This window comes from Trachemys scripta, chromosome 17 (assembly GCF_013100865.1).
Source record: "Trachemys scripta elegans isolate TJP31775 chromosome 17, CAS_Tse_1.0, whole genome shotgun sequence".
NCBI lineage: Eukaryota > Metazoa > Chordata > Testudines > Emydidae > Trachemys > Trachemys scripta.
In genome coordinates this window covers 1,634,486-1,648,172 of record NC_048314.1, presented here as the reverse complement: position 1 = coordinate 1,648,172, position 13,687 = coordinate 1,634,486, and the positions used below count along the sequence as shown (strand labels likewise).

Here is a 13,687-nt window from a genome sequence, read left to right as displayed (position 1 = left end):
CCCCTCACCCTGCACATAGCAGGGAGGGGCTCTGCGAGTGTTGGAGTCAGGCAGTTGTGCTTTGTTTTGCCAGCTTCTTTTTTCCAGGCTCATTCTCTCCAGCTGCATTTAAGGCCATGAGTGTGTGTCCTGCTGTGTTTGCAGCTGGTCACTTAAGTCATCCTCTGTTTCCAGGTGATTCAAGGCAACATTGATACATACGATGTGGTCCTGAAAGATCTTCGGCCCCCAATCATTGCCCGTTATATCCGGGTGATCCCTGTAACGGAGCTGCCCATGACTGTCTGCATGAGGGTGGAGCTCTACGGCTGCATGTGGTTTGGTAAGGACCCGTTTTCATATTCCTTCTACAGGGGCTACCCAAGGTCCCTGGGCTGCCTGTCCCCAGCACTGTGATGAGGACACACTGGCTGCCCCACTCTTGCAGTGAGTGCCAGGCCCTTACAGCTTCCTGTTGACCAATGTTTGCTCAGATCAAGAAGGAAGAGGAAACCCTGTGGACAGAGAAAACGAGAAGCGGCTGCTGACGTGTTTTCTCAGCTCTGTGGCCTTCTTTTCTAGATGGTTTGGCGTCCTACAGCATCCCTGAGGGAGGGACGATAGCAGCCCCTGGCTCTCCCATCATTTACCTGAATGACTCAACCTACGATGGCTTCCAGGAGCGCAGGTGGGACTGGCGGCCCTGGTCTCTCTCTGGCACTGTGCATCTTGTCTCCTCTTTGTCCCTGAGTCTATCGCTATACTTTTAGTCCTAGAATCCTTCTGGAATCGGCCACTTTGCTAGTTGAGGGATGTGGTTGTTTTAATTCCTCTGGTGATGTGTTGGGCAGATACTGTCCCTAAAGGGCATGCAGGCCTGTAGTGCATCAGACCCATGCTCTTCTGGCTGGTGAAAGTTAGCGGGAAAGTATGGGGTCCATTGCTGGAGACGGCAGGATGAAGGGGGTCTGCATACACCCGTTGTTATATGGCCAGCTATTGTCCAGGTTTTTGCCTTCCCCTTTTGGTTAAAAGGATGGAGAGAGTTGTAGAGACACAGCTGTCAGGCTGGGTACAAACCAGGGTTTGACTCCGAGGCTGCACTTATTGCGTTGGTCAGTGATCTCCTAGTGATGGACATTGATCAGGTCTCCCTGCTTGTACTATTAGATATGTCAGCTGCTTTTGCTATTGTCGATCACTAACATTGCTAACCCATCTGCTGCTCCATGGGGGAGTGGAGGAAACTGCTATGAGTGGCTTTCTGCCAGGGAGGTTCCAGAGATCGGGGCATGGTTGAGGCTCAGTCCAGGCAAGACAGAGGTAATGCTAACTACAGCAACTTCTGGGACTGAGGTTGTCTAACCACCATTGGCACCTCAAGGTTACAACTTGGGGGTCTAGCTAGACCTGCACTGGCATTGAGGAGATCAGGTGGTAGCAGTGGACAGTGGGTGGCAGCTCTGTGGTCCAGTGTGAGAGGGTACACCCACCTTTCACAAAGAAGGCCTCTGCACATGGCAGCCTCATTGTCCCTTTGCCTCAAGTGTTTCTTCTACAGCTTTTCCCACTCCCCTTGTATTGGGGCAGCAGTCTCAAACCGTCTGTGAGTCTCTCATACTCCCATTCTATCAGGGGTAATCTCCTGCACAGTCTTTCAGACTCCCTTTGTATCAGGGTGACCATCATTGCCCGCATTCTCCGCCAACTGTGCTGGGGTGCTCCACTCACTGCTAGGATGGCGCCTCCTCCTGGTAACGCTGGGGATTAGTGCGTGAGGTCAGTGCCCCTTCCATGCCATCTCTCCGGGTCAGCCCCCTTTGCATGCCATCTCTCCGCCTCTCTCTCTGGGTCTGCAGCCCTTCTCTCACAGCACGAGACCTCCAGCCAGGTCACTCTATGCATTTTCCCCTTCCAGGGTATCAAAGTCTTTCAAAGTCTCTCTGCACACGAGCAGTCTCAGTCACTGCCCCATGGTGCCATTTCCTCAGTGGCTGGGGAACCCAGGCCCGCCCTCTACTCCAGATTCCAGCTCAGGGACCCTCTAGCTAGCAGTCATGGTTTGTTCCCGTCTAGACTTTACGGCCTTTCCCTGAGCCCTACCCTACCTTCCCCGCTGGGATTGCTAGCCCCAAAGCACCTCCCTTCTCCCAAGGGAGCAACTGCAGAGTTTCCCAGCCACCCCTCTGCTTCCAATTCCCTGTCTTTATAGTCCCAGCCCAGGTCATTCCTCCTCAGCTGGGCTGTCTGACTCAGTCATGGGATTACTTAGCCACCTGATTCCCCTCAGCTGTGGCTTATGGGGTTAATTAGCCCCCTTCTCGGTCTTCATTAACCCTTTCTGGGCAAGTGTGTGGTAAACAGCCCATCCGTTTGATTTAAGATATTTACTTTGGATCTTTTTACCCTCTGATGTTGACAATTTCTGCTTTAATGGTTACAAAGCTTTAATTTTTTGAATCTCAACATCTACTATCATTAAATAATTATTGTCTGATCCCCCATCATTTCCTGCAACTATAAATATTTAAATAGATACAAAAATTAAAATGCTTAAAAATAAACATTGATATTATCTATCAGAATTATAAAAAAAAATCTGCCAAGCGTAGTTATAACCATTGATTTTAACTTTCCAGTCATGTGAATCTTTCCACCGGGTTTCAGTAATACCAACCAACTAGATCGAATTTATGCTCATAAACAAGCAATTCCAACTTATCTGGTTTGTTACCCAGGCTCCCAGCAGTGGTGTGTAGGCAGTTCATTTCTTCTCATCATGTCTGTTTGCTTCTTGATTAATGTTGTTCTCAAAATCTCCATTTTGAGCTAAGTCCTCATGTCTTCCCTCTGTTCATACTCCCCATTTGCTATTTCTATAACGCCCTCCTGACTACGCAAGCTAGTCTGTCCTGTGGAGATTGGTTCCCCTTCTGCTGAGATTGAGGCCATCCACACTGTACAGCCCCCTCTTCCTGTAGAAGGAGGACCAGTGTTACTCTACCTTACCCTACACCACTTCAGAGCCTGCGGTTCACTTCCAGAATCTTCTGCCTTCCTTTGCTCACGGGACAGGAACAGCCTCTGAGAAGATGGTTTGGACATTCTTCTTCTTCAGTACCCTTCCCAGTTCCCTGCAGTTATCTATAATCTATGATGCAGTGTCATTAGTGCCAATATGCACCATCGCCAGAGGACCCTTGACTTCAGAAGCTCATCCAATCTGAGAGTGACCTCTCGTGTGAGTGAAATACAACCCAGGGTAAGTATGGGTGGCAGAATCGAGCCCTACGCCCTAGTCACCCATTAGCATGATATGTAGCATTCACATTTACTACATTTAGAATGAGAAACAATTATCCAGTGACTTCAGCAGTGAAGACTGGCAAATATAAAGAGTCAGCCATCTTGATGTAGAATTATATTATCTTGCCCCTGCTTACCTTCCAGAAGTTTCTAGATTCCAGTAATCCAGCCCCTTTCCACACCCCAGCAGTTCTCAATTCTCAAGTTTTATGCCCTGGAAAATGGGTTGAGAGCAGGTTTAATACAAGAAAGCCAAGCCAGTAACAGATCCCTCACAAGAGCTTAATACTGCCGAACAAAGCTAAGCAGAGAGTGAGAAAGAGTTGCTTGCAGCCTTGTATGCAATGAGAAAGTTTCATTAATTTACTTTCAGCAATAACAGTCCTAATTTAGACCGATCACAAGCCTTTGGAGGCACCTTTTAGGAAGCCATCCGTTAGCACACTTTTGGAGAATGTTTCTGCAGCTCCAGAAGCACAGCCTCGCAGTACAATACACCCACACAGGCTGAGGGTCCTGGTGGAGACGACATTCACAATAATGGTGGAATCCCCTCCAGAAAAGGGAGACTCATTTGCAGAGGAGAGATGGATATATGCTGTCGGGCTGGGAGGCCTGCTAGCACAGCAGCCATTCAAGAAGTCACTAAAGGAGATTCACAGCTCCAAGTAGTAATGACAGTAATGACATGGCCAAGAGAAAAGAAGGATGGTGTCCTGGCTTATGAAGGAGCAGGACTTCTCTTTGGTAGAGGAATGGTAGTCATTCCTGAGTGCTAGAAAAAGAAATTCTCAATTACATCTCTCTCTATCTATGGGTTTTATATCACTGCCCATCATCATAGTATCCGAGGGATAATAGTGAAGTCCATAATGGATTTCATGAGGTGAACCCAAGACCAGAGCAATGGCTTGGCATGATCTGTTATATCGGGATAATCATAGAAGGATGTTCATTGTGTGAAAAGAGTAGCCACCGTGATCCAGGAGAGCTGTTATGTTTCCATGCTGTCCATGAAGGAGAATTCCCACTCTGGCAGAGTCACTTTTACCAGCATGCTTCAGAACATAAAATTGGCCACACTGTGTCAGATCAATGATCCATCTAGCCTAGTGTCCTGTCTTCCTACAGTGGTCAGTGCCAGATTTCTCAGAGGGATTGAACAGGGCAATTAACAAGTGATCCATCCCCTGTCCTCCACTCCCGGTTTCTGGCAAACAGAGGCTAGGGAAACCCAGAGCATAGTGTTGCATCCCTGACCATCTTGGTTTCATAGATTCATAGATTCTAGGACTGGAAGGGACCTCGAGAGGTCATCGAGTCCAGTCCCCTGCCCGCATGGCAGGACCAAATACTGTCTAGACCATCCCTGATAGACATTTATCTAACCTATTCTTAAATATCTCCAGAGATGGAGATTCCACAACCTCCCTAGGCAATTTATTCCAGTGTTTAACCACCCTGACAGTTAGGAACTTTTTCCTAATGTCCAACCTAGACCTCCCTTGCTGCAGTTTAAACCCATTACTTCTTGTTCTATCCTTAGAGGCTAAGGTGAACAAGTTTTCTCCCTCCTCCTCATGACACCCTTTTAAATACCTGAAAACTGCTATCATGTCCCCTCTCAGTCTTCTCTTTTCCAAACTAAACAAACCCAATTCTTTCAGCCTTCCTTCATAGGTCATGTTCTCAAGACCTTTAATCATTCTTGTTGCTCTTCTCTGGACCCTTTCCAATTTCTCGACATCTTTTTTAAAATGCGGTGCGGTGGTTAATAGCCATTGATGGACCTATCCTCCATGAACTTATCTAGTTCTTTAGTGAACCCTGAGATAGTTTTGGCCTTCGCAACATCCTCTGGCAACAAGTTCCACAGGTTGACTGTCTGTTGTGTGAAGAAGTATTTCCTTATGTTTGTTTTAAACCTGCTGCCTATTAATTTCATTGAGTGACCCCCTGGCTCTTGTGTTATGTGAAGGAGTAAATAACATTTCCGTATTCACTTTCGCCACACAAGTCACAGTTTTACAGATCTCTATTATATCCCCTCTTAGTCATCTCTTTTCCAAGCTGAAAAGTCCCACTCTTTTTAATCTCTCCTCATATGGAAGATGTTCCATACCCTTAATCATTTTTGTTGCCATTCTCTGTACGTATTCTAATTCTAATATATCTTTTTTGAGACGGGCAACCAAAACTGGGAGTACCCTGGGTTAATATAGTGACATTATGATATTTTCGATCTTATTATCTATCCCTTTCCTAATGGTTCCTAACATTCTGTTAGCTTTTTAGATTGCTGCTGCACATTGGGCGGATGTTTTCAGAAAACTATCCACAATGTCTCCATGATCTCTTTCTTGAGTGTATAGTTGGGATTATGTTTTCCAATGTGCATCACTTTGCATTTATCAATACCGAACTTCATCTATTATTTTGTTGCCCAGTCACTCCGTTTAGTGAGATCCCTTTGTAACTCTTCACATTCTGCTTTGTTCTTAACTATCTTAAGTAATTTTGTATTGTCTGAAATTTTGCCACCTCACTGTTTACCCCTTTTTCCAGATCATTTATGAATATGGTGAATGGCATTGGTCCTAGTACAGACCCCCTGTTTCTCCATTCTGAAAACTGACCATTTATACCTATCCTTTGTTTTCTGTTTTTTAACCAGTTACTGATCCATGAGAGGACCTTCCCTCTTATCCCATGTCTGCTTACTTTGCTTAAAAGCCTTTGGTGAGGGCCCTTGTCAAAGGCTTTCTGAAAGTCCAGGTACATTATATCCACTGGATCACCTTTGTCCACCTATCAGGGGGTAGCCGTGTTAGTCTGTATCTACAAAAACAACAAGGAGTCTGGTGGCACCTTAAAGACTAACAGATTTATTTGGGCATAAGCTTTCGTGAGTAAAAACCTCACTTCTTCGGATGCATAGAGTGAAAGTTACAGATGCAGGCATTATATACTGACACATGTGAAGTAACTCCCTGCTCTCCATGTGTCAGTATATAATGCCTGCATCTGTAACTTTCACTCTATGCATCCGAAGAAGTGAGGTTTTTACTCACGAAAGCTTATGCCCAAATAAATCTGTTAGTCTTTAAGGTGCCACCAGACTCCTTGTTGTCTTTGTCCACCTGTTTGTTGACCCCCTCAAAGAATTCTGATAGATTGGTGAGGTCTGATTGCCCTTCACAAAAGCCATGTTGACTCTTCCCCAACAAATCAGGTTAATCTCTGTGTCTGATAATTCTGTTCTCTACTGTAATTTCAACCAATATGTCTGGTACTGAAGTTAGGTTTATCGGCCTGTAATTGCCAGAATTGCCTCTGGAGCCTTTTTAAAAAATTGGCATCACATTACCTGTCCTCCAGTCATCTGGTACAGAAGCTGATTTAAATGATAGGTGACATGCCACAGTTAGTAGTTCTGCAATTTCATATTTGAGTTCCTTCAGAACTGTTGGGTGAATCCCATCTGGACCTGATGGCTTATTACTGTTTAATTTATCAATTTGTTCCAAAAACTCCTCTATTGACACCTCAATCTGGAACAGTTCCTCAGATTGGTCACCTAAAAATAATGGCTCAAGTGTGGGAATCTCCCTCACATCCTCCGCAGTGAAGTCTCATGCAAAGAATTAATTTAGCTTCTCTGCAATGGCCTTATCGTCCTTGAATGTTCCTTTCTCACCTCAATTGTCCAGTGGCCCCACTGACTGTTTCGCAGGCTTTCTGCTTCTGATGTACTTAGACATTTTATTGCTGTTAGTTTTTGAGTCTTTGGCTAGTTGCTCTTCAAATTCTTTTTTGGCTTAATTATAATTTTACACTTTACTTGCCAGAATTTATGCCCCGTTCTATTTTCCTCAGTAGGATTTAACTTCCAGTTTTTAAAGGATGCCTTTTTGCCTCTAACCGTTTCTTTTACTTTGTTGTTTAGCCGTAGTAGCACTTTTTTGGTCCTCTGACATTTTTTTTTTAATTTGGGGTATGCATTTTATTTGAGCATCTATTATGCCTTTAAAAAGTTTCCATGCAGCTTGCAGGCATTTCACTTTTTGGACTGTACCTTTTAATTTCCGTTTAACTAGCTTCCTCATTTTTGTGTAGTTCCCCTTTCTCAAATTAAATGCTACATTGTTGGGATTCCTTGGTGTTTCCCTCAACAAGGATGTTAAATTTAATTGTTATGGTCACTTTACCAAGCAGTTCAGCTTGGATCAGATCAGATCCTGTGCTTCACTTAGGGCTAAATCAGGAATTGCCTCTCCTCTTGTGGATTCCAGGACTAGGTGCTCCAAGAAGCAGTCATAGATGGTGTCAATAAATTTTGTCTCTGCATCCCATCCTGGGGTGATATGTAGTCGGTCAATATGGGGATAGTTGAAATTCTCCATTATTAATTGAGTTTTCTATTTTGTATAGCATGTCTAATCTCCTGGAGCATTTCACAATTACCATCACCATCCTGGTCAAGTGATCGCTAGTATATCTCTGCTGTTATATGCTTATTATTCAAGCATGGAATTTCTATCTCTGGAGATTCTATAGTACAGTTTGATTAATTTAAGATTTTTATTCTCTTTGACTGTATGCTTTCTTTCACATATAGTGTAACTCCCCCACCAGGGAGTCCTACTCTGTCATTCCTATGTATTTTGTACCATGTCCCATTGATTATCATTGTTCCACCAGGTTTCTGTGATATACTCATTTAATATCAGATACTCAAGTTCACCCATCTTAGTATTTAGATTTCTAGCATTTGTATCCAAGCACTTATGAAATTTGTCAGTTGTCTGCCATTATGTGATGTAATTGAATGGGATTCTTTTTCATTTGACTTTTTCTCTTCAGTTCCTACCTGAACTTTATCAACTTCCACCCTTCCCTCCTTACTAGGATATAGAGAATCTTCCCATTATAAGACCCTGTTTTCAGTTTGTTCTAACTTTGCCAAACTTGAACAGTTCTGCCTGAAATTTTCTATGCTGGGTGTCTGTTTCAGGCTGATTTTTTTTGTTTTGTTTTTGTTTTTTGTTAAGTTTCAGCAAAAACACTTCAGCTGCTTCCAAGAATAAAATTAAGGAAAAATATGTTATTTTGCACCTGTTAAAAACGTCTTACAACCATTTGATTGAGAAGTCCTAGAGCTTCCATGCCATAGAGCAGGGACATGAGATTTTGCCACTGGGTCACGCTCATGGCAGCAAAATGCCTTTTGCGGACTGTCCCTGTGAAAACCTGCTGAAATTTGGATAAGATAAAAGGCTCTGAAAAAAATCTCAGTTTGCATGTGCTAAATAGAGAGTTGTTAAAGTCTGACAGTTTAGTTATCCAAAGAGAAAGGATAAGAATGAGTCAGTAGCTTGGTGGTTAGGGAACTCCTCAGGGGGCTAGGGGGAGTTAACACAAGTTCAAGTCCCTGCGCCAATGAATATTTAATTATTTATACAAAGTGGAACAGCTTCGACAGGTGAAAAAGCCCCACCTCAGGCTAGCCTGGCAGTTAGGATATTCGCATGGGAGGGGGGAACGTAGGGGTTCAAATCCCTGCTCCAGAGCAATCATTCAGATCTGGGTCCACACATCGCAAGTAACTGCCCCATCAACTGGACTGTAAGGTGGGTCCCGCCCCCTCCTTCATGTCGAAGTCACAAATGGTTTTGGGTTGACGGCAAGTGCATTTTTCAGCGAATAAACTGTTAGTCTGAAAAATTGCCATGGAGGTTGCTGATCCCCTTCCATGCACAGGCGAGTTCCATGCACAGGTCAAGGAGACACAATCAGGCCCATACGGAAACTCTGTTAAGGGTTTCCAGGAGATTAGAATAGTCTGCAGGAGCAAAATGTCTGAAGTCTGTTACCCTCACTCCATAGGGGCTCTTCCATCTAAGAGGTTAACTCAGGTGTCCTGCCCAAATCCAAAGCCAACGTCTCTCAGGAGAGTCAGAGTTTGGGTGTGTTGCTGTCTACAGGCTGGATTTGGAGGTCCCTTGCTCAGGTGCACAGAGGCAGGCAAGAGACTCCCCTTTCACACATCTGCACAAGGGTCTCCATGGTAACTGCCCTTGCCCAATCTGCACGGTGGCGCACAGGGACCGTTTACTCCTGCTCTCCCAGGGGAGGGGAGCAGGCAGGGTCCACACAAGCCCCTGGAGCAGAGCCGGTGCACCAGAGAGAGCAGTCTGGGCCAGCCCAATGAGAGGAGCAGACTGTGCACTCCACTAGGGTGAGGAGCAGCCTCCCTGTGATAGTCTCCCCAGCGCTGTCCCTCGGCAGGCAGCTCCACACGGCCCCCTCCACAGCTCAGTGGCAAAAATCCCAGGGTTGAGCCCCACCTATTTGGTGGAACTGACATGTCCCTTTTTAGAGTCTCCATTTTCTTTCTCAGGAGTTGTCCGTGGCTGTGTTTTGCTCTCACTGGCAAATGGTTCAGATCAGCACACAAACTGCCTGGCCTTATCCAGTGCAGGGCTTGGCCCGGCCTAAACAATCAGCAAGAGAAAACGGCCTATCTATGTTCCTGAACTGCTTGTGTTCTGATCCACAAAGGGGCTTGACAGACTCTGGAAAGGCTCTGAGCCCAGTGATATCTTCTCCAAGCTCTGCTTTTGCACTGGCCGCTTGGCTACATCTTCTCATGCAGGAGTAGAGAAATGGCTTCTCACTGTCCCTCAAAACAGAAGAAGCTGCCTTGGGTCAAGGAGTGGCTGGGAACATTCAGGAGATAGTCGGGACTGAAACTAGGTACTCGTCTCTCCAGGGTGTCATAGGTATAATGAAATCAATCCTTTCTCAGTACCAAGAGAGGAATAGAGGTCAAACCCGGAAGAGTCTATGATTCTGTTTCAGAGTAGCAGCTGTGTTAGTCTGTATCCGCAAAAAGAACAGGAGAACTTGTGGCACCTTAGAGACTAATACATTTATTTGAGCATAAGCTTTCGTGGGCTACAGCCCACTTCATCAGATGCATAGAATGGAACATATAGTAAGAAGATATATACTTGTAAGTATCTTCACACCTTCTTGTCAACTGTCTGGAAAGGGCCATCTTGATTATCACTACAAAAGTTTTTTTTCTCCTGCTGATAATAGCTCATCTTAATTAATTAGCCTCTTAGAGTTGGTATGGCAACGTCCACCTTTTCATGTTCTCTGTATGTATATATATCTTCTTACTATATGTTCCATTCTATGCATCTGATGAAGTGGGCTGTAGCCCACGAAAGCTTATGCTCAAATAAATGTATTAGTCTCTAAGGTGCCACAAGTTCTCTTGTTCTTTTTGTGATTCTGTTCTCTCTCTTCTCTGGTGCTCTGCCTAACCATGAGCCGTTTCTTGCTAGGCATTTGTATGGAGGTCTGGGCCAGCTAACAGATGGCGTACTGGGACTGGACGATTTCACACAGAGTCACCAGTACCGTGTGTGGCCAGGGTATGACTATGTCGGCTGGAAGAATGAGAGCTTCAGCACAGGTTCTGTCGACATGGAGTTTCAGTTTGACCGGCAGAGGAACTTCACCTCTATGAAGGTACTGCAGTCTTTCCCCTCTCCCCAAATCTTGGCTTTGTCAGTGTGGGACACAGGATGCCAGATTCTCCTCAGCATTCTGGTTCTGGACTGATACCTCCACGCAGGTTCTGTTCAATGTTTATTTCAATACGAAGTTGCATTGGCTCTGGCTCTGTTTGTGGCCTTTAGTGTATCGTAATGAATTACTTTATGGGCAGAAATATTTGTAGAAACAGCTCATTTGAAGTGAATTTTGGAGAATATTTTGAACTTGCAAATGCAAGTTTTCTCACTGGAAATGTGATTCTAAAAGCCACTCTCACTCAGTGAAGGTACAGAAACATAGCAAGTAATATACCAGACAGCCTTAGATACAGACAGGAGAAAAAGGAAGCCTTAGAACAAACTGTGAAATTAAAGAGAAACAAGTTGCCAGGACAGAAGTTGTACCACCAGGAATTCGGAAAGAACTTAGAACTTAAGAACAAAGCTGCCTAGCTGCTAAAAAAATGTGTGCAATCGCTCATTAAAATCAGATACTAGAGCACAGAACTGTATGATAACAAATGTACCTACATTTAGAAAAGGTGCTGGGATCATGCAGGATGTATACACCAATGAGCCTTACTTCAGTGGCTGGAAAATTGGCTGACACAATAATTAAAGACAGAGATATAGAGTGTCTAGATGACCATGACATGACGGGGGAAATACAGCTCTGGTTAACGAGAGACATGCCTCTCCTGTCTCCTATGGTATCTGGAGAGTGCCAGTAAAATACTTGATAAAGAAGAAGCAATTTATTTCTGTTTTCAAACAGCTGTTGGCAAAGTCCGGTACAAGTTGTCATTTGTGAAAGGTGAGAGGTCAAGTTCTGTCATGAGTTCAAAACTGGCTTAGAGGTAGAAAACAAACAGTAAGATTAATAAAGTTGAGATCAATTAACAGAATCTGGTCCTAGAGTCAGTGTTGTTTAGTATATTAATTAATCATGTAGAAAGGGGGTGAGCAGTCAGATGGGAAAATTTACGTACATCAAGACTAAGGGGAGACTGAAAGGAACTTCAGTGGGACCTGAGCACATTAGGTGAATGGGCATCACAATGATGGGTGACATTCAGTGCTGACGAACGCCAAGTAATGCACACTGGGAGGAATGATTTGTGTTGGGATCTACATTTCCTATAACATTTTAGGAGAAAGTTCTGGGCATAGCTGTAGACATTGCAGGGAAAACACCTGCTTAGTGTGCAGTGGCACTAGAGAGAAAACTGTGAGGATACCTGGGACAGGAAATAATAATATATAATTTATATAATGTCATTATATAAATTGGTATGATGTCCTTCCCTGGAAAACTCATCAGTACTGGTCACCCTGTCTTGGAAAGATACAGCAGAAAAGAAGGGTCCAGTGACAGGTGATGAGAATGGTTAGAAGCCGGTAGAGGCATGAGGGGAGATGGATTAAATTGGACGGAAAAAGAGTGATGTTCTCTCAGACTCTGCCCACAGACCAAGCTCCCCTAGGTCACTTGCCAAAACAAGACTCCACTCACAGTAGTTCTTTGCAATCTGATTGTCCCTTCTCTTTCTCGCATGCTTTCAATGACAGAGAAAGAGCTACATTGTCGTCAGGCAATTTCAGTGAATGATCTTTGGCAATAACTAGAGGAAGAGTACATCTCTCCCAGAGCCATCATTTCAGACTCATTGGTTCACAAGTTAAAGGGCATTTTCACAACCATTTACATTTTTTTAAATGAAAGCAGAGATTCCTGAGCACAAGAAAAGTACAGTTAGACCAACTGCCCTGGGAAAAGTACAGTTAAACCAACTACCACAAACTGGCCAGCTCAACCCCTGGGGAGAGGTTGAAAAGATTTGGAGTGTTTAAATAGAGGAGGGGTTAAAATAGAGGTATGGAAACTAAGGAATGGTATAGAGAAGATAAATCATCTGCCTTGACACACCCTTGCTCATGATAAAAGGAGACATTCATGAAAATTGAAAGTAGAGACTTTAAAACCGCTGAAAGGAAATGGTTCGTTACGCGATGCATAACTGACCTGTCCAGTTCACGGGTTCATAGATTTTAAAGCCAGAAGGGACCATTAGGCCCATCTAACCCGACCTCCTGCTTAACACAGGACAGAGAAACCGCAGCTAGCGATTGCTGCATCCAGTCCAACGACTGGTGGTTGAGCGAGAGAGTGGCTTTTCGAATGAGAAATCCAGTTTTGGTTTAAAGTCTTCAAGGGACAGAGATCCACGGCATCTTTAAGTAAATTGTTCCAGTGGTTAATTACCCTCAGTGTTAAAAACTTCCATGTTATCTCTAGCCTGAATGTATCTAGCTTCAGCTTCCAGCCATGCCTCTGTCTGCTCCGTTAAAGAGCCCTCATTATCAGACATTTTCTCATGTATGTACATCATGATCATAGAATCTCAGGGTTGGAAGGGACCTCATGAGGTCATCTAGTCCAACCCCCTGCACAAAGCAGGGCCAATCCCCAGACATTTTTTTGCCCCAGATCCCTAAATGGCCCCCTCAAGGATTGAGCTCACAACCCTGGGTTTAGTAGGCCAATGCTCAAACCACTGAGCCATCCCCTTGGAATCTTCTCTTTGTTACACTAACTAGAACGAGCCTCTCACGTCTCTTGCTGTAAGGCAGGTTTGCCAAAGGTTGAATCATCCTTGTAGCTCTTTTCTGAATCCTCTCCAATTTTTCAACATCTCTTTTGAAGTATCCCCACCCAAAGTGGACAGTGTTCAGGTAGTGGTCTCAGGATTGCTGTATACAACGGTACTACCACGTCCCTACTTTTATGTGATATTCCTTTGCTTTATACAGACAAGACTCACATTAGCCCATTT

General features: G+C 44.3%; 1 protein-coding gene across 3 annotated transcripts in view; it reads left to right on the top strand.

Annotated features, from left to right (window-relative positions):
* LOC117889497 (discoidin domain-containing receptor 2-like) overlaps nt 1-13,687 on the top strand; it is a 141,549-nt gene that overhangs the window by 83,543 nt on the left and 44,319 nt on the right. For all 3 annotated transcript variants that reach the window (XM_034793801.1, XM_034793802.1, XM_034793800.1), the window contains 3 exons: nt 175-322; nt 562-667; nt 10,641-10,827. In XM_034793801.1, the coding sequence (XP_034649692.1) occupies nt 175-322; nt 562-667; nt 10,641-10,827 (441 nt within the window). The remainder of the gene's footprint in view (nt 1-174; nt 323-561; nt 668-10,640; nt 10,828-13,687) is intronic.